The sequence below is a fragment of the Melospiza melodia genome, chromosome 4 (assembly GCF_035770615.1).
Source record: "Melospiza melodia melodia isolate bMelMel2 chromosome 4, bMelMel2.pri, whole genome shotgun sequence".
In the NCBI taxonomy this organism is placed as follows: Eukaryota; Metazoa; Chordata; class Aves; order Passeriformes; family Passerellidae; genus Melospiza; species Melospiza melodia.
The window spans coordinates 57873047-57894081 of record NC_086197.1 but is presented as its reverse complement, the minus strand read 5'-3'; the positions used below and the strand labels follow the sequence as shown (position 1 = coordinate 57894081).

At 40.6% G+C, this 21035-nt stretch overlaps 1 protein-coding gene and 1 long non-coding RNA gene across 3 annotated transcripts in view; one reads left to right on the top strand and one right to left on the bottom strand.

The window, feature by feature from the left end:
- The first annotated feature begins 2577 nt into the window (after positions 1 to 2577).
- The window catches only part of SLC17A8 (solute carrier family 17 member 8), a 24776-nt gene continuing 6318 nt past the window's right edge, over positions 2578 to 21035 (top strand). The window contains exons 1-8 of one of the 2 annotated variants that reach the window (XM_063155910.1): positions 2578 to 2729; positions 9359 to 9611; positions 11697 to 11815; positions 15158 to 15272; positions 15745 to 15832; positions 17708 to 17794; positions 18723 to 18862; positions 20311 to 20460. In XM_063155910.1, the coding sequence (XP_063011980.1) occupies positions 2587 to 2729; positions 9359 to 9611; positions 11697 to 11815; positions 15158 to 15272; positions 15745 to 15832; positions 17708 to 17794; positions 18723 to 18862; positions 20311 to 20460 (1095 nt within the window). In that variant the 5' untranslated portion in view covers positions 2578 to 2586. The remainder of the gene's footprint in view (positions 2730 to 9358; positions 9612 to 11696; positions 11816 to 15157; positions 15273 to 15744; positions 15833 to 17707; positions 17795 to 18722; positions 18863 to 20310; positions 20461 to 21035) is intronic. The other variant, XM_063155911.1, reaches the window with a different exon arrangement.
- Positions 16106 to 21035, bottom strand: part of LOC134418063 (uncharacterized) — a 19647-nt gene continuing 14717 nt past the window's right edge. The window contains exon 6 of the long non-coding RNA XR_010027670.1: positions 16106 to 16336. This is a non-coding gene — a long non-coding RNA (uncharacterized LOC134418063). The remainder of the gene's footprint in view (positions 16337 to 21035) is intronic.

The following is a 21035-nucleotide window of genomic DNA, read 5'->3' as shown; positions in this document are numbered from 1 at the left end:
CATATGTACCTCTGGTGTCAGGCAGCTGGGCTACTGGGGTTCATTTTCAGTGTGCCTGGTAGAAATTGGAGGGGCTGCTTTATTGCACACACGTGGTCATGTTGCCTTGCCATTGTGGTGACCTTGCTGCTTGCTGCTGCTGGGTGTCACACACCCCAATGGTCAACCAGGATTAGGGGTCTGGAGTGAGAAACCAGGAGGAATTCCTTCTTTTTGCTCAGTTTGGAGATGGCCAGATGCGAGGAGGAGGAGGGGGAAGAGGAGGAGGAGGAGGAGGTGCAGCTGCTGCAGGGAAGATCACTGGTCAGTCCTTGAGTTGGCAGTGAGAGCAGTTGCTGTTCAACCCAGCTAGAGAGACACTCACCCAGAGAAGCCCTGCCAGGGGCATGTGGGTAGTGCAGAGATCTGGAGGTACCCATGTTCTAAATGCTTGCTATGAGAGGACTGTTCTGCAAGGACAAATGTGTTGGCTGTGCTGAGCCAACGCTTCCTACATCACATGAATTATTCAAAGAGGAGAAGAAACTCTAACCAGTGCTGCAACAAAAGACACTGCAGCAAAGGCAAACTCTCAGCTCCTAAGTATGCTCCCTCTCCCTCTCTTCCCTCCTGGTTCATACTAGGAATAAAGGATTTCAGTGAAAGCTCCTTGCCTGTCTCACATAACCCTAAGAAAATGTATTTTCCAAAATCACCTTCCTCAAAGTGGAGCTGGGACAATCTAGACTTTTGGTGTTTGTATTATGGAGAATTCTAAAACCCAGAGATTGGGGGTCCATGCAAGGAGCCAGGAGAGGAATGAAGTGGTGGATGAATGGATAGCTCTTTCACCGCTTTGGCCCAGATTTACATCCCACTCAAACCTGCTCACTCAGTTCAAACACCCAAATGAGGAGTTTTTAAGAGAAAAAGACATCAGATCTAGTTTGTTTCTCTGGAGGAATTTCTGGGTTTCTTTTTTTCTCCTCTCTGTAGAGTCCTTCAAGGCTCAGGGCCCACACTTTCCCCTAACTTCTCTAGAGCTAGATCAAGCTCTAGAGAAACTGGGGTGAAAGTGTGGCCCCTGAGCGTGGAAGGATAAGGACAGTGTAGGGCAGGAGGGAGGGTTCAGAGTCACCCACTGGCTCAGGGACACCAGGTGGCCTGCGAACACGAGCTGGGGTTGCTGGGTGGGCAGCTGCCTGCCCTCCACATGGCAGCTCTCAGCTGGGGACTTCCAGGGGCAATCAATTCTTATTGTGCTGCTGGCCTGATGAGGCACTGACAGGTACTTCACTTTCCTTGTAGGAGTGAGGTAATGTGCCAAACACAAAGCTCTCCGTTTTTCTAGCAATCTACCGAGTTTCTGCCTTCCCCATCACCTGAAGGGGGAGGGACTGATGGGAGAGGGAATATATTAAATGGTTTGTGGCTTTGGGCTTTTTTTTCATTTGTTTGGGTTTGTATTTTTTTTTTTTTTTGGTAGGTATTTTTTTTGTTGTTGTTTTTTTTGGGGGGTTTTTTATTCTATTTTTTTTGTGTGGGGGGTTTTTTTGTTTTGTTTTGTTTTGTTTTGTTTTTTTTTTTTTGTTTTGATTTTTTTTTTGCTTAACTTGTCCATAACCCAATCCAATATCTGAGGCCATGCCAAAAGCAGAAATTCTTCACTTGACCCCAGCCAATGTGCAGGCATGATGAGTGGAGTGGCCAGCTGCATTTCCACAAGAGTTTTCATTAAGTACTTTCTGCCATGCTAGGAAGAGTGTTGTCATGCAGTCACACTGATTTGGACTGGTTCACCTCTTTGAGCCACTTTGTGTTTCAAAATGCAATGGATTCAATTTATGGCTGGTCTCCCATTGCTTATTCAAACAGCATCGCACCAATGCCCCTCCATGCCTGTCTGCCCAAGGGCCCAGCAACATCAATAATAAATGACCAGGCATGGGAAGGCAGCTTTGGGTTCAAACCAGCAAGTGTGTTGGGGCAGGGGGCCTCCCCTGAGTGGGGGGTACACAGTGAATGGGAGCTGTAGCTCGCAATAATTCCCTCCCTGCAGAAAGGTCTTGTAAATATTTAATAAACTTCTGGCCCTTGCCATAGATGAGGTCTTACTAGCGAACTGGAGTGGCTTGAGGACAGGTATTGTGTCTGTTACTATAGCACCACCTTGCACAGGATCTCGGTGTGAAAGAGGCAGGGGAGGGAGGGAGGGAGGGAGGGAGGGAGGGAGGGATGCACAGAGGATGAGCCCCAGCGAGGCAGGCTGAGGTTTGCCTGTGGAGAGGCAGCACTCCTGCCCAGGGAGGCTGGCCTGAGCAGCACCTGCAGCTCCCACCGTCAGCCCGGAGCCGCTGCCCTGCACGGGTACCGACAGCAGGCACCAGAGCTGCTCCCAGGGCCACGCCGAGCCCCTGAGTGCTTCTGGGGGGGCTTTGCTCCACAGCTTTTCCCTTCTGGCTTTGCAAGAGCTGACTTTATTTTTTTATTATTATTATTTTTTTACCCACTCCTTTCTTAAGCAACTGGTTGTTGTTGCAGAGGTCACCGAGGGGGACTGGTGGAAGCTCCCGGCTCTGGCATTGGGAAATATGACAGCAGAAGTGAATGCTTGTTAACATAAGGGATTTACTGAAGAAGAAAGACAAAATGCCTTTCAAAGGGCTTGGTTCACTGAAAGAAAGATTTTTTAACCCAGGAAAGGAAGAGGTGAAGAACACCATTAGCGACTCGCTGGGGAATCTGAGAAGGTAAAACCCAACAGAAAATTCCCAGACAGGTCCATCGATTCCATTTATTAAGAGAAATGCAGTATAGAAAAAATATGTAAAAACATAAAACAGATTATAGAGTTGCAAAATTAATATCTGAGTACAGAGAGTGAGACAGCTTGCTGTAAGACAGAAGATGTAAAAGGAGCAGTTACAACAGCATATGACTGTAGATCATAGAATATTTATATCAAAAAAAGGTGAAAATAAATTATGAAATAATGTTCTAATATTAAAAAGAGCTTTAAAAACTGTTTAATTAAAAAACCTTTAAATAATTAAGTGTGATTAATTCTGTGGTTTAACTTGCACAAGAAAAAGCAATAATTTAATGAGAATTAACACTCCCAATGATGGCACTCTTGAAATTAGACTTAATGTTCTTAAATTACAGGTTTGGGGTTTTTTAAAACTTGTTCCAAATCAGAGAAATAAGAGAAAATGTATTGAATAGAGATGTGTATGTGTGAGTTTACTGACACTAGCAAATTAGAGAGAGAATAAGGAGAAGCAGCTGTGTGCTATCAAAAGCAGAAAAAAGGTTTAAGATTTTCATCTTAACCTGATAGTTTTATGAACCAAGAAATGGAGGATTCTTATTTTTAGAGAAATTAAAATCTGATGTAAGAAATTCCCAGTTTCAAACAGGGGAAGATATTTCTCATTTAAAAAGAAGCTTATTTATGTTTGTAATGGCTAGTGACAACACTTATTTGTGTAATCAATAGATGAGAGCCAGAGGGGTTAGTGGCATTTCTCCCGTGCTTGATGTTGTGTTTTAAATCTTTGTGTGGATCAGGCCAACACTTTAACCGAAGGTGTTTCTAGTGACTGAATTATATTTGCTTTCATATCCACCCCTTTGCCTTCTATTGGGAATGCTATTTTGAGTCAAGAAATAGTAATTCTAACCAAGCATTTGATCACAAGAAAATGTGTAAGAATTTACACATAACATACTGCAGTTATTCTATTTCTTTATCACGTGAACAGAGTATCTGTGTTCTACACAGTTTCTACTTAACTTTTTTTAATTTACAGTGTTACAGATGAAACCTGTTTTGCTTTACTTTTTTTACTTTTATAATACTCTACAGTAATTCCAAGAAATCTGTTTGTTTTTTAGAACATTGATTAAAGTAATTTATTCAGTGATAAATTCTCTCTGCTGTGGGCTCTGCTGGTCAATTTGACCAAATACCTGTAAGGTTTGTATCTAGTGAATATGTGGTGTAGCAGCACACTGGGCTCACCTTAGATTATCCAGATTGCTCTCCTCTTGTAGCCATGTATTAAAGCTGTCATGCTACTTCCTACACAGTTGATAGCACAGGTAGCCAACTTCAGCAACACTGCTCCTGAATCAAATTAACCCAAATATCACTTGAGGTGCAAGAAAGTTTGCTGAACTTAATTATTTTCTGTTTTAAATGTAGGTATCTCAGAGCCTTTCTTAGATATACCAATCAGCAGAGGAAATAATCCAAACTATAAAATCTTTTTATTATCTCTGCAGTCAGATCTAAGTAAGAATTGCTGCAACTTGAGCAGTCCTGTAGGAAATACACAGTCATCTTTGAAAGTTTCCATAAATGAATGAAACATGCATGTTTTTAATATGAACTTCATTCTCTACAGCTTAGTCTACAAATGACAACACACACTTGTGTTTTTTATAGGGTGGCACATATATCTATATACCAGCTGCAACCTTGACTTTGCTCTTCATCCAATACAATTGTCTTTAATGTGGTGAAAATCAGCAAAAAATTTGGTTTCTCTTCTAGCATTCATCATAGTTTGATGAATTATTATAAAGCACATCCTTGATTAGATCTCCAAGTGTGCCTTCACTGACTGTGGTGTGTTGATGTCAAAACTGACAAAGTGGGTAGAAAAACATGTTTTAACTTTGGTAAATATGACTGGCCTGTGCCTTCCTGCCACATTTCCTCTGTCTTGCAAACGAGAGAGAAGCAGATGCCTGGCAAGAGCAGCTGTTCCATGGCAATTATCCGCAGTCCAGCTCAAGTGCTAAAGCACAAGCAGCATAAAGCAGCTTACTGCCTCCTCACAGGTGTGCTTATTTGTGGGTGATGCAAAATAAGAGTCCACTCACAGGAGGTGACTTCAGGGCGTCTGGATCCTGGAAGGGAGGCAGGGAAGACGGAACTGGAAGACCCAAGAGCCATCCTTTCTTTAGGCTATTGGTAGCTGTTTAATTTGTGAGATCTTAGAAAATGTTTTAGAAAATCTTGTAAATGCTTTGTAGAATTTTTTAATACAAAAGTGCTTTTTTCTTGATTATTTTATGCAGCGGGGCAGAAAAAACCCAGAGAATTCAAGGCTTGGGTGAATGAATATCAGAGTTGTGGCTCTGTCATCATTATGTTTCTCAGAAAAGAAAGATTTCCTGCAGATCTTATTGACAGACACAAACACTTTGGTCCTTCTGTGAACTTACTGTAGTCAAGGAAGAAGCCAAAGACTGAAGTAAGATATTAGGCTCTCCCTACTCTAAGGATTTCAGGAATCCTGGACCAGCTAATGGCAACGGTGGGCTTCTTGGTGAAGTGGGAAGTGTTTAAGTGGGTTTAAATATTATCACTTTTAATGTGAAAAGACATATGGGCCATGGCAAATGGCTGCTGTATGAAGTGTAGCCTTGATAGGTGTCGTTCTGGCTGCTCTAGATGTCCCTTGGTGAATTAGCCTAAATTGCTGAAAACTGCATCTTGAAGCTGGGTGATAGACACTTGCAGACAGGGCTCTTCTGACTGTGGTGGATCATGGAGTTATTCCTCTCAGATTTTCCCTTTGTGCAAAAGCAGGGGGAGCTTGGTGCCTCCCAGACTGTGCAGCGCTGTGAGCACTGTGTGGGGTGAGCAGGCCCAGCTGATGCACGAGTTGTGCCTTTGTAGCACTGTTAGTGCCAGGGCACAGAGCACTTGTGCAGCGCTGCACCGCAGCGCCCAGGGGCCCAACATCCCTGCAGTGCTCCTTCACTGCACCCAGGACAGACTGCCCTGCAGCCCAGGAGGGCAGCACCTGGGCCATGCAGTCCCTCATGTCTGAGCCTTGCTGTGGGTTTCATGGAAGTACCATGCAGAAACCAGCAAGAGAGGTCCCATGCCCTGAGTAACTCGAGAGAGTTGGGTGTTTGTGCTGGGATTTGGTACCAACGCATCAAATACAGGATTTCTTATGGGAAGTTATCACCTGGACAAATCCCTGAAGAATTAATAAGATCTTACAAGATTATATTGCTTTTGTATTAATGATTTTTTTTTTGTTATTACTGTATTTCTGGTTATTGATAATTATATTACTAGTTTCTGAAGTTATACAGGGATCATTGTAGTTAATGGATTTGTAGGTGTGAGCTTTGAACATTGTGTATGATTGTGCTGCAGCTGTGAAAGACTGCCACATCTGGTGAAATCCATTCTAGAATGTGTTTTAATACAACAGACATTAACATTTGTCTGTTACTGTACAATCAATGAGTTTTTAATAAATGAAATGAAATTCTAGTACACCTAGAAAGAACTAATTCCTCTGCTAAAACCCCCTTAAATACAGAGTGTGCTCTAGGGATTTTATTTCTTACTGATAGGGATTTTTAATATTTCTTTCATGCATTCAAAATTCTGTATATGCCAGAGTAGGCATTCAATAAAAAAGAGAAATGTTGCATAAAGTTATTATGACATTTGGGCACAGAATATGGATGCAGATTCAAATAACTTAGCCCTTCTTACTTGCCAAATGTTGTACATTTGCTGAAAAAGGAACAAACAGATCTAAGAAGTGAACATGTCCAGTGCAGGAAATTGCACTGTCCAGTGCATGTGCACCTGCATCTCCTGCATGAGGCTGATAATTAGAGGAGAGCACTGGCCCTGAACCAGTTTCCTTCTAAGTCATTGGTAAACAACTAGTAAAAATTTTCACTGACACTATGAAAATGTATGGATCAGTTGGAAGATAAATTTCTCATCATTCCATGGAGTTGCCATATTTTCATTATGTACCTGTTCAATAAAATAAAACCAAAAAAGCAGGGCTGACACTGGCTGTGTGAATGCCTGCACTTTTTAAATACCTATGTGTTTGGACTGCTACTGAAAAATAGTTTTCTCCAAGACAAGCCTGGTATGGAGGCATTGAAATTAATCTCTGGGAGCAGGAAATAAACTGCGTGGATTTGGGGTGATGGATCAGTCCTCAACTTGCTTCTTTACATTAGTCAAATACAATAGCAGAATAATGAACTTCTCTGCAGAGACAATATTGGTCCATAGTTCTAGTCCTAGGTCACCACTTTTAGCACTGAATTTGGAGCAGAAGGATGTTTTCATGCCTATCTGAATTGACAGCCAGCTGAAAACGTCCAGATGTTTTGGCTTCACATGAAGTGTCTAATTTTTGCCAGCTGCCCAAAATAAGGCACCCCCTAAAGTCTAATGTCTCTCTTATAAATAGAGCCTAATTTTTGGAGAATAGTTAATTGATTTAATTCCATCAATATCTTATATTCTGTTAGAGAAAGACAAATTATTTCTTTTGGCTTAGCACTTTGGAGATTATAACAGTTCAAAAATAATTATTCAATTTTTTTTCACTTCCTGAGGTCTTTATTTTTAATATCTCATTCCTTTTACCTTTACCTCTATTAACACATAGGGCATGGAATACTGGTGTCTTCTTTTTCAAGTGCCTGACTGAATTAGTCTCTGTACTCCCATGTCACTAACAAATGCTGTTTCCCTGCAGGTGAATCATAAGATCTCCATCACCCCCAATAACACCACAGTAAGATCACACTCTCTATGTTACCTTGCTTGAATGCGAAGGCTTTGCTCCAGTCTGACAATGAGCTAAAGATCTAACTTCGCAGTGAGCACTGGTTTGAGAAAGGAATAAATAAAATAATCCCAGGATTTCCCTTTTGGCCCCAAACACTGTGATTCTAGTGTTTCTTGAAAACGTGAGCTGATGGACTGTAGCACGCTTATTTTCTTTTTGCTAAGACTATGGCTGAAATAATGGGTTTATATTGTGATGTAAAAAGGAATAATATGGTAAATGATGCTCCAGTTAGCTCTAGAACCTAAAAATGATATTTTGAAGTGAAACCTTATATTGGAAAGATAGATTTAAGTGCACAAGAAGCCATACTTAATGTGTTTATCTGCAAACTGTCCAGTGCAGAGTATTATCTGTTAGATTATGGGTAGTGCATTAGACTTAAAGCAATTGGGAAAAGCAGTGATTTAACCAACACTGTCCCAAAAAATCCAACCCAGTCAGATGTAGCCCATCCATGTATGCTCTGTCAGAGTTGTTTATGTTGATTTTCATACTGAAAACTGATGTTCAAATACATATCAAATATATACATTAGATTTCAAATACACTCAACCAGATATGTGGAAGAAGGAAATATGTTTTTCCTAATCAGACAATAGTAAATGAAATAATCTCATCATTTTACATGGCAAGCTGGGCTTCCTTTAGGTTAAATATTTACACAGTACTTCATGGCAGGCACAAAGAGAGCTGGATCCTGAGCTCAGTGCTTCAGGGTGATGCCAAAACTGAAAGGCCTGATCAAGGCCTCTCTTAGTAAAGGCATAACCTTAAGCTTATGGTTAGTGTTCAGTGGGTTAGTCACAGCTAGCCATGTCCTTCAGTGTTTCAGCATGTCAGAAAAACCATAATCTGCATTTTAAAATAGACCTGTAAAGACAGTGTTAGAAAAGGAATTATTTAGCTCTGGTCTGGTGGGTGTGTCTAGTGCTTTCTTACCTCACCTTTCCTATGACAGACTTTGCCTGGTCCTGCAGCACGATGTTAATAGCCCTAATCAGATCTCAAGACCAAATTAAATTTTAATTGCACTATCATGCAATTCCAGATTGCATGAAAGTGCCATTTTGTTCAATATGAATATCTCAGGTAGATTGCCTGTGGGAAAAGGAAAGGCTGGATATGCAAAGCCTGAGGAGTGGCACTCCTGTGTTAGTTGGTAGCTGATGGGCAAATAAAGTCTGGGCCTGTCACTTTTGTGTCTTTAAAAGGGGATCTGATGCCAGAGAGGTTTCTCCTCTACTGTACAGCTCTGATTTTTGTCTCACAGGAGAAAACAAATTCCAGGAATTTTGGGGCTGAGTGAAACCATGCTTTGTGTTGTATTTGCCTTCATCCTTGAAATAGACTGGCAGCTCTGCGTAGTAAATCTAGTCAGAAATTATGGTTAATTTAATAATATGTAAATTTTCCAAAGAATCAATGGAATTTATCACAACAGACTTCCAGTTAGATCTCACAGTTTTGCTCATGAATAGCCTGTGAACATTGTTGCAGCTGGCTGTCTGGCTGGGTGGTTCAAATGTGCAACCTTCAGAAGTCATTCAGGCAAAAGTGTGGTCTCTGCTAACCTTTCCCAGCCTGTCCAGCATTAGCTCACCTCACAACTACCCAAAGACAAGCACCTCCCAACAGGAGCTAGCAGGTGACCGGAGCACGGGGCTGTCCATCCACGTTTCAGCAAATTTTACTGAGACGACAGGGCACCTCCATTTTTCCTTCCCTCATGTGTTTAGGAAGCTCGATGGCACCAATGTGGAGGAGGAGCCCCTGGAGCTGACGGCGGAGGGGCGGCCCGTGGCGGCGAGCGGGCGTCGGGCCGCGCCGTGCGAGTGCCACTGCTGCGGCCTGCCCAAGCGCTACATCATCGCCATCATGAGCGGCCTGGGCTTCTGCATCTCCTTCGGCATCAGGTGCAACCTCGGCGTGGCCATCGTGGAGATGGTCAACAACAACACTGTCTATGTCGATGGAAAGCCGGAGCTGAGGGTGAGAAAATGGTTTCCTTTCACTGCTCTGAGCTGATCCCGCTGCGAAATCACCCAAATGCCACATAGCAAGAGAGAATGAGGGAGACACATCAGTCTTGATGCACGTAGATGCACAGGCACTTAATTCCTATTTAGGTGATGAAGTCACATGAAAAACCTTCAAGATCTGAGGATTTGCAGTGTCATAGAGAGGGTTTAAGTACCTGAAATGAGAACTGAATTTGCATGTCTCCCAGGTCGCTGATGTGTCAGCTGTAAGATTTTGCTGTGGTGGCAGAAGCTTTTGCTCTTTACTGTCTCTCAGGGAAATGTGCTGTGATGCTGCTGTAGAAGGAATTAGCAATTATTTTATGTAGGGCTGCAGCCACTACATTCATATCAGTGGATAATTCTCAAGACCTTAAAGCAGTCACTGGCAATAAGACATCAGGTTTTTGACAGCATAGATTGTTGTTAGGAGCTATTAAGAGCTAGGTGCCAAGCTGTTTTCAAATTTGCAGTGGATGGCATGTGGTCCATAGCAGATCCTACTCAGCTTTATCTCAATGCACTCCAGCAGGTGCATCCAATCCATACCACAGCATTCCCTATCCTCCCTCAGTATTTGGCTGTGATGTCAAGTGCCCCTTTGTGGATTTTATGAACTTAAATCTCTACATTTGCTCTACTTGTTGACTTATTTTTGGATATCTATTGAATGTTTTTGGCCTAACAAATTCATAGGAATCTTGACTCTAGAATGAAATGCTGTGCAAATATTCATCAGCTTTTCTCCTACACTTTTTAACTTTTGGTAAAGAAGAGTGCAGAAAATGTCTATCATAAATTTCCAATGTTAAAATATGCCTATCTCCATGACTCAGGATCATAGGAGCCATGCTTAGACTTCCTGCTGAATTTGTATTTATTCAGTCTATTCCCTGATCTCCATGGTCCTTCTGGGACTTCTAGGTTCTATACTTAAGCAAGAGAAAGTATGTGCCTGCATAGGTTGGGAAGCTCAGAAGAGGTAGTTTCAGAAAATGGGAGTAAATTTCTTCCACAAATCTAAACTCATAGTGTTTGGGTATGAGCATCTCCTGAATCAGGAGGAGCCTTCTTCCATATCTCATGGTGTTTTTCCCTTCAGAAATTAACACTACCTAGAAACTCAACTGGAAATTGCCAGTAGAAAGTTAGGTGTTTAAACAGAAGTGCCTCAGCACAGGAAAGTGGGACACATCAAAATGAGTACTGATGGGGAAGGAAACCCTTTAGCCTTCTGTAAAAATGTCTGGCTAATTATTGCCGTCTGGCTAATTAATGCCATCTGGCTGTAGGTCAAACAGTGAGCTGTTTTTCAGTTTGCTTCTTTGTGAGCAAAAAATCAATGTAGTGGGAAAAACTTTTTTTCTTTAACATGCAGAAAGTAATATCGAAAAAAGAGATGTCAATGCTTATCACTACAGCTGCCAGTTCTGTGTGGTATTTTAGTGAAAACTGGCTACTCTGGCATCACTTCTAACAAAAGATAAACTAGTCACTGGCTAGTGTTACCTGGTTTTATTTTCAGATTGCTTTGTCTTCAGATGTTCTCCCTGCCTCCAACTCTTTTCTGCCCCATGCCATTTGATGCTGACAGTGGAGGATCAGAGTTGGGCCCTGACAGGGAGAGCCATGAACAAATCTGACCAGGAAATAAATCAACTCAAAGGCTTTAAGCAGCCTTGATAAGCTTGGGGAAATGGATACGTCCATTGAAAGTTATCAGGTCCTTCTTATAACTTTGAGCAGTCTTGAAAGCAAAGGCTTCAAGTTTAAGCAGCCCATGGGGAAGCAGTGGCAAGTGGCAAAGTTGAAGGTCCAGCATTAGGTGCTTTATGGCTGAAACCTTTCCCATTCCTAAGAGCCAAAGCAGTAATTTCACAGGGGAATTGAACATCCTTTTGCCTTAACTGGAGGTTTTCAACCCCAGCAATCCTGAGCAGCCAGTGTAGAGAGGCTTAATTTGGTGCACAGGGTGACTTCTGCGAGACTTGTAAGCGACAGTTACCTCACAATGAGAATGCTTTATCTTGCAGCATGTGTCCCATTTCCTTTACAGACAGCCCAATTCAACTGGGATCCAGAGACTGTAGGACTCATTCATGGCTCTTTTTTCTGGGGTTACATTGTGACACAAATTCCAGGAGGGTTCATCTCAAACAAATTGGCTGCTAACAGGTAAGAAAACAACAAGCAAAGGAATTAAGCTTTAGAGCCTGTCAACTGTTTTACACTGTGTAAATGGGAATTACTAAAATAGCAAATTAGCGTTTCAGAAATGCACATCTGAAGCTGAAAATTCAATATTTATCAAGAATTATTATTAATAATAATTAATCATTAATAATAATTGATTAAAAATATTTCTGAGGACAAGACTTCCATTATGGGTCTATTGCTGATTTTTTCAATTTAACTTGTTTATCTCAAATATTTACACATTTCCTCTCTAAACAATAATGCATTCTGAAGAGTTCAAGGAAAATCACCTAATACTTCCAACAATAGTTGAAGCATTTGTCTTTAAGAAGTTGCCTTAGCGCTCTTTACCTCAACTTAATACCAAACAATAGTTTTCCAGCAGTGTTTAGTCTTCCTCCTTTAACTGTCCACAGTCTCTGTGGACTGAAGCTGGGAATAAAGGAATTCCAGAACTATTTATGATCTGAATTCCCAAATCTATCCTCATGCACACAAATATCTTTGCCAAGGCTGGATACAGTACTGACTATAATTAAAATTGCATAGGACTTCTAATAGAGCCTCCCAATTTCTGCTTGGTGAAGTCTGAGAATCTGTACAGATTTTTTTTTTTTTTTATGATCAATGTGTTTGTCAGCCTTTTTTTTTTTTAATTCAACTGCTTTTGAAAATGTGAATAAGAAAAACTAGTTAATTTTGTCAATGTTGACTTTGATTTTAGACTTTACATCAAAAGGTCTTCAGAACTTTGAGTATTATCACAAGAGAGAGGGTTGTTGTCCGAAGATATCTGGTTGTGAATGAGCTCATGAGATGTGCATATTAAGGGTACTTGGGATCTACAGATTAAAATAAAAAAAGATGGCTGGTACTAACTTTGTTCTCTGCAAACAAGATATGACTTACCTACAAATAGTCTCAGAACTGGAAAGGGTCTTTAAAACCAGCTTTATGTTGTACTTTGCCCCAAATCTTTGCATTCTGCAAGGAGCTATGGGGGTTACAAGACTGGGATGTTCTTCCCATCCATATGCCCTTGTGGAAATTTCTCCAGAACAGAATCATCCCACAAAATTGCCCAGATGGTTCAGTCCTACTCTACTCTGTCCATAACCAAAAGTTACTCAGAGTTTGGTTTGCACTGCTTCTTCAGCACTGTTCTCATCCTCAATTATTTATTTCTCTACCGCATAACAGTGCCTAGGCACAATATTTTTCCATCTGCCAAGTAAGCCAAACAAATTAGCTAAGCTTAATAACTTCTCCAGCCTTTCTAGTCTTGCCACCAGCTTTTGCAGCAGAAGGGCTCCAAAACACAGATGTGGACACTGTTGGCTAAATAATTAAGCATATTATTAGTTTAGCTTTTGTTTCCTTAATTTGCTTGCAAGTAGTAAAAAATAACCATGTTTACATCATAACTTGATGTGTTCTGTCAGCAGAGTGTTTCCTTAAATACAGGCTGTTCACAAGCACAGAAAACTCTGCACTTATCCCTGTGAGAGTTTCCAACTCAATCTAAAGCTATGCTATAACATCACATTATGGATTTGCCCATCATAACTGGGTTTAGGAGTAGAATTTGCTGAGGAACAAAAATAGCTTAAGAGATGAGCTCAAAGAGAATTTCTATTTGCAGTAATAGGATTCACTAAGTCCATGTTTTTCCTGTATTCCTCATTTACCCAACCAATTTCAGCTTAGGTAGGTTCACCAGTGGTGCCAAGTTTCAGTTTCAGTTTCAGGGGTTATTTGCTAAGATACAGAGCAGGAAAACAGGGGTTCTGTGGCCAATGAACCTATCAGCCCTAGAAAGAGGAAAAACTTTCTTTTGTCCCAGATGCACTCTGGAAATGAGATTCTATGCTAATAATGACCTTACAGATTTAGGCAAAGACTCCTTTGCCACTTGTTTAAACTGTGCAACCTTGAACACACCTATGGACAACCCACTCCAGGCACTTCTCTAATGCACATAATTATCTGTAATAGTGAGGGATTCAAATGGATCTCACAGTAGCTGAAAATATTGAGTGCTTTCTGGGTTTGCACCAAAACCCTCTAACACTATGTAATTTACTCAATACATTCACCCAAATTTATGTGGTCTGCATTCCACCAAAAAGTTCATCAATCATTTACTGACACCATCCATTTAACTTGGTGCTCATCCTCAAACACACACCTAAATGTGATGTCAGAATTGCTTGGTGGATGCATGAAACACAAGGCACCTCTTGATGTCAGTTTTCAGGAAGAGCACCCTGCTGGGCAGAGGAGTCTGTAGCTGCTTTGATCCAAAAGTGGCAGCTGCCCAGGAATTGTGGTAGTGAGGACAGAAGAGTATGTGAATGAATTGAAAAAACCTGGAATATTTCTTGTCAAAGGGGAGACAAACTTCTTTGGGATAAATGGCAGTGAATTGATGAGAAGATGCTGCCTCTGTGGAAACAATACTCAACCCTTTAAATAGTAGCAGAAGAGTGACTGGTTTTAATTCATTATAAATGATGCATTTACAACCTAGGGATATTAACAGTTGGCATTAAAAGAAGTAGCAGAGATTTGAAACTCAGTCTTTAGAGATAGCTGTTTGGATAATTAAACATGTTCTCTTTGTTACAGTTTCTTCTTTCACATGGTTATTAATTCACATGGTTGCTGTAGTTCCCTGAGTCAACAGTGTTATGATAACAGACCTGATATTCCTATTAGTGGTAAGAAAAAAAAAGGCAGAAGTCTTTTCTTCAGGGATCACAACAGAGAGATAATATACTTATTTCTCAGTTAAATGTTTACTTGACTTTTAAAGCAGTCTCCTAAATGTCAAGATATGACTGTGGGCTTTGTATTCCAATTCATATTTTCAGACTGTTTTCTATATAAATCAATTCATTTGTCACTTAGAGAAGTGACAAAGGAACTGATTTATATAGAAGCCTGCTCAGCTTCTTTGCTTTGGTGCTCATCTGTTTAGTGCTTTCTTGTCACTCAGATAATGAGCTCTCTAGGTGTGGGTTTTGCTTTTGTCAGTAGGTGTAGAGAATTTAGAAAAAACAGTGTTGTTCTTTGACTGTAAATTTTTCATGCTATAACGCAACCATTAACCCTACTGTGAATAAAATCAGACACAAAAATGAAATCACATATATTTCCCGTGAACAAGTTTTCAGAGACTGAAATGCAAACAATTAAAAAAAAAGAATTGTAACAAAATATTTTAAAATAAGTTTATAAATATTTATAAAGTGGAACATGAAAACACTTCTGAAGAATAGATAATAATTGTATTCCCTTTTATGCTACTTTTCTCCATAGGGTATTTGGTGCAGCTATCTTTCTAACATCTACACTGAACATGATCATCCCTTCTGCAGCAAGAGTGCATTATGGATGTGTGATGTTTGTAAGAATTCTTCAAGGTTTGGTGGAGGTAGGACCACACACCATTTTGGTCCTTTCAAACTGAGTTTGATTTTGAGATTTGGTTCTAGAAGTCATAAAATCTCTTTTGATCAGGGTTTCTCATCAATATACAGTTTTACTTGCTGCTCATTTTGAGGTTGTAATTTTTAAATTATACTGATTATATTTCTAAGTTTACTTAAAGTAAAGAAAAATGTATATTTCTGGTGCTGCAATTTGAGTTGTTTTAGTTTTCTTGTGCCATCAACTGCATATACTAACCAGTGTTTTTATCTCAGAACATGTTACTATTCAGGTAATGGGTAACTCAGATTAGTGTGACAACTTCATACTCAAGCAATCGAGTTCTTCCAGACTTACCTTACCTTTCCTGTATCATTCCATGGTGACAAACAGCTAGGCAGTAGGGATAGCATCAGCAACTGCTTCAGGTGGAATGCAGTGAAAGCAAATCATGTGATGTGTGAAATGTCTGCCAGGGCGTCACGTACCCAGCCTGCCACGGGATGTGGAGTAAGTGGGCCCCGCCGCTGGAGAGGAGCAGGCTGGCTACCACTTCATTCTGTGGTGAGTCCATGGGCCGGTATGGTTCATGTAAGCATGTGTCCTTATTAGATTTATTTTATTAATTTCATTATTTGAAGGAGTTGCACAGACACTCTGCCCTTTGCTACAATCACCTTGTACCCTAAACTTAGGAACTTGTGAGTCCTTTCTTGTTTAATATGCCATCATTTTATCATTTAAAGCCAACACCAAAATGGCTCTCATAATAAACTGAGTCTAGAGGTTCACATGAGAGAAATTATATTGTATTTTTTTATTTGCATCATCCTTAGGGATTCCATTTATTATACATACTCAATGGATGCTTCTAAACAAGCACACATTTAAAAATTATCTGAAATTATCTTCATTACTTTAGGGTGGTTGCTCAATATACTGCAGCGGAGGTGATGTAACTTCTTGCCAGCAGCTGCCCTGCTTCATTCTGTTTTGAGTTATGATCAGACATGTGCTTTGCTCTCTTCTCTGTGTCCCTTTCCAATGCTGACAGCTGAAGATGAATGTCTGTAGGAGAAAATGTTCAGTAAAGATGTAAAGTGACAGGAAAAAAAATTCTGTCCATCAGCAGTAGAGTTGTGTGGCTGGGGAAAATACAGCACTAAAACAAAGATAGAAAATAAAAGGAAGAGTGAAGCAAGTGGATAAAAACCCATGTTTGAATATTATGGGAATTTTATTTTTACTACAGATGGCTTCAGGTTTTAATTATTTAGGTGTTTTCACTTCCTGCGGAAGAAAAGATCCAAATAAAAGCCTCTCCACTCAATGTTCCGTCTGTGAAATTTCTAGCATGGGATCTCTATAGAAAGATCCATCCTTCAGCTTGACATCCATTTTAGTATTACAGGTCACTGATCCTTGCACTTGAAAGGTGCATAGGAACAATGGAAAAATTAGGAAAATCTAGGTTAAGCAGGTTCCTGGTTTTTCTATCTACATTCTGGCCTAGGGCTTTTCTGTAGGAAAGCTGTAGGAAAAATTATTACATGAAGATGAGGGAGAAGGATCACTGTGAACCATTGCAAAGAAGTATTTGCTAATAAGTGGAGCATTAACAAATGTTTATTAACAAAACATGTACTATTCTCAAAACCACAAGTATCTCATTTCCTAGAATAATTCAGAACAACACTCTTCACATATAAAGCCATTGGCACTGTCTTGCACTGAAACCTATTATCTAGATTGCACTTAAATACTCATCTCTTTCCACAAGACACTTAGAAATATATTTCACCAGTATTATGTATTTCCCAATCAGAAACCTTGGCACAGACCCCATTTTTATCCTCTTTTATCCCCCTGTCAACATTTGCCTATTTATTCCAGCTGTTTGTTCATGTTGTTGATATGAATTAAGCATGGTTCCACAGACTCAGGGTTGGTTTGAACACCCTCCCTGCTACCAGTGCTTGTATGGTCATGGGTCTAGGGCCATGACAAGAGCCTCCCAACATATCTGCAGCCATCAGGATTCCTCCATGAAACTTCTGAAACTCGGTCCATTATCTTCTCCAAATCTCACCTCACACACCACAGTGCCAGGTGGGATTTCTCACTCAAGAGCACACATATAGCTTATGTCTCTGCAGTTTTCTGTCATCAGTCTTGGATTTTCAAATCCAAGGATTTTCAAATCCTATTTCCCTACAGGGCACAACTCTGCAAAATGAGACTGGTGATGCATGAGGGGTCAGTTCTTCCTGTTACCCCAGTCAAAATTTTGCAGTTTCCATCCCATCCTCCAAGTTCATAAAGTCAGTCAAACACATCCTTCCAGTTCTGCTCTCATGAGCACCTGTCTGGATCATGTTCTCTGAGAGCTGGGCACACCTACCACAGCTGACATGTTTTACTGATCTGTTTTCTCTTCAGGGTCTTACGCAGGCGCGGTGGTGGCCATGCCCCTGGCAGGAGTGCTAGTACAGTACATAGGATGGTCATCAGTCTTTTATATTTATGGTGAGTTGTCTAACATGAAGGACATCTGCCACTAGATCAGTACTGCCAGTCATTTGCTAAAACCTGTTCAACAAGGACGGATCAAAGTTATTTTGATGAATAAAGAGGTTGCAAATGGGTGCTCCAATTTATTCCCTGCTTATTGCAGATTCTGAGAGCTTTCATTTTGTAATCGTCTGTTACAAAAGGTTGCAAAATTTTTATGACCAGGCTGCAGCCCATGGTCACCCAGTGACAGGATTGGATGCAGTTGCAACACAAACACTTGCTCCTCCACAGCACAAACACTTGTGTGAGACCTGTCCCAGAGTGGACACTAACAGCAAAAATTGCAGCAAATGCTGCTGACAGGGAGCCAAACGGACCTGAAAACTTCTGCCCTGAGAAATCTTCCCCATGCTGCCCACCTTTAATAAAGCAGTGCCACCTTTACAAAATGGTCCCAGGGGTATGACCTTGTGGCTGATCTGTGATGCCTCATTCTTCCCCTCACAGTGTATGGCAGAGGTGGCTGCAACCAGCCTTGCACATCGGCAGCCCAGTTAAAGTGGGTTTTCTCTGTCTTCCCCAGAAATACAGGGCACAGCCAAAGATTTGCCATTGCCACCTTACAGTGAAGTCCCTTCATGCAGATTCCCACCACTTTATGGGCCATCTGCTTTTTTTTCCCCTAGGTCCTACAGAGAGGTTTTTGCCTGCCTTTTCTTTGCCCCATGCATAAAAATAATAAAAGTGCCAAAATGCTCAAATGCTTTGCAAGCAGGCATACAATATACACAAAGTTAGTTGCCATATGTTGTTACTTCCTGGGCATAATTTCTTTGCAGGTTTTGTTTAACTGGCATTTGAAATAAACTTCAAGGCTTGCAGATACGGAAGTGTAGTTTTATGGGCTTTGAAAACCAAGTTGCTTTTCCTGCCTCTTCAGGAATGTTTGGGATTGTTTGGTATGTGTTTTGGCTGCTTCACGCCTATGAGAGCCCTGCTGTGCATCCAACAATAACCAGTGAAGAAAGGATATATATAGAAACAAGTATAGGAGAAGGAGCCAGCCTAGCTAATGCAAGTGTAAGTAAAAAAAGGCTTTCCTTGTCATTTGTGAGCACTTTGCAGTAGATCAGCATATGACTGGATGGATACTGTTACCTGAACTAGGGACTTTTCCTTTCAAGAAAATTACGGAATCAGACTCTTGCAGCTAGACTGGATAAGTACAGGAAAACTCATAATGCTATTTAAGCTCTTTGCTTATGGATGTTCTCTGATCTAGGGAGGGAAGGGATGGGTTGGGAGGGGGAACCACACATTCTGATCTCCTGCTCTTGAGTAATTGTCATGCTTGTTCTAAAAAATAATCATGGATTTTGCTAAATAAGAACTTGACTGCAGATATTAAATTATCCAGCTGCCTTTTGAACTCCTGTTAAGGATGATTGCAAATCTAATAGCTTAAGGACTGGGTTTCTGCCCTGCTCACTCTCACAGCTCAGATCCTTTAAGACTTCTCATCCTCTCTCTGAGAAGATCCTGGAAACTTTGAGTTAAAACCTATTTCCCCATCAAATTTCCCTCTGTTCCCTTAGGCAACTTTTTTTGCCAGTTGTGAAAAGCAGAGGTGTTTCTTGTTCATTCCTAGCTTTCAGTTTTGAACATTCTAGTACAAAGTAACTCCAGGTTTTTCCTCTACATGTTTTGGGTAGCAGCCTTGATGCGAGTGTAAAGTACCAGACTGTCTTTTTGGGCATGCATCTGAAATTTGGCTGATCAAGTCTTGGCTGAAGACACACACTTGTTCCAGGTCATGGATTTTCGTTGCAGTACAATGGTTTTTCTGCAGAGAAAACTGGTACCAACTTCATGGGTGCACACACAACTGCAGGCATACCATGGCCTGTAGAACACAATTAACATTTTTTTCAAAAAAAGGGAGAATGTCAATGTGTATTGCCATAGCTACAGATCTCAGCTTCTGATTGGAATTCTATTAAAAAGGAATAGGTCTCTGCAATATGTTTCCTGCAGTATGGAGTACTGGAGCATAATACTAATTGAAAATGCCAAAAAAGCAAGTTACAGGCCTTTTTTTTCTGAATTGAACTAATTAGGTTGAAGCAGGTAGCTGCTTGTTGCTGTGCTACTGCACATGTCTTAGCTTGGATAACCCTTTTTCCCACTCTTTTCAACAGAATGTCTCAAAGTCAAAAAGTGGAATCGGCACAAGGTTTTCTCTAGTTTTCTTTGATTCTTTTACTGCTCCTGTTATCCTACTAGCAGGATTCCAGAAGACCTCAGGTAATTTCAGTAAGCAGGGCAATAGCAGTGCAGTGTCCACCTAACTTCTAAGAAGGATTCTCTGCCTAGTTTTTCCCAGCAATTCAAGTGATATATTTCACTTGCATTTTAAGTGATCTGTGATGTAAGTTGTATGCAATGTATCTAATAGACTTGATAATAAAAGATATTGGTTCTTTATTTTGCCTCTATCTACCCAAATTTTTGGGGATTTTTTCCCTTAGAAATTTAGTACTCCGTGGAAGAGATTTTTCACTTCAATGCCAGTTTATGCAATCATTGTGGCAAACTTCTGCAGAAGCTGGACCTTCTACTTGCTCCTTATAAGTCAGCCTGCTTACTTTGAAGAAGTGTTTGGATTTGCAATAAGCAAGGTAAATGTATGAGAATAAGCATACCATGCAGGCATACCATGGCCTGTAGAACACAATTGGGAGATGCAGCAGGAGAGGTTCAGGTTCCAAATCAGGAAGGATTTCTTCACTGTAAGGGTGGTTAAATATTGGAATGGTCTGCCCAGAGAGGAGGTGAACATCATATCTGGAGATGTTAAAGAAATGACTGGGCGTGGCACTTAGTGCTATGGTTTGGTTATTTGAGGAGAACCAGATAGACCTGGAATCATTACGGTAGATTTTTCCCGGTATTTGGCATGACACGCTTCTGCTGACCTGACAGAAATAAAAGTATGTGAGCATGAAATGATTAGCAAAAGGAAAGAATGGAGAAGTTGATTTTGGGAAATAGTTGATTAAAAGCCCCCACATATCGTGAAAAACCAGTAAATGGAAATGTACATTTTGTTTAGTGTTGACCGTTCAGCATTTAACCGGCTAATTTTTATCCTCTTCTTGATTTTTGTGACTTTTCATTAGCTCTGAAGATCAAATTCTTTATAGGTTTATATTCCGTGCCACCACCATTTCATTAAAATCAGAATTGTTACACT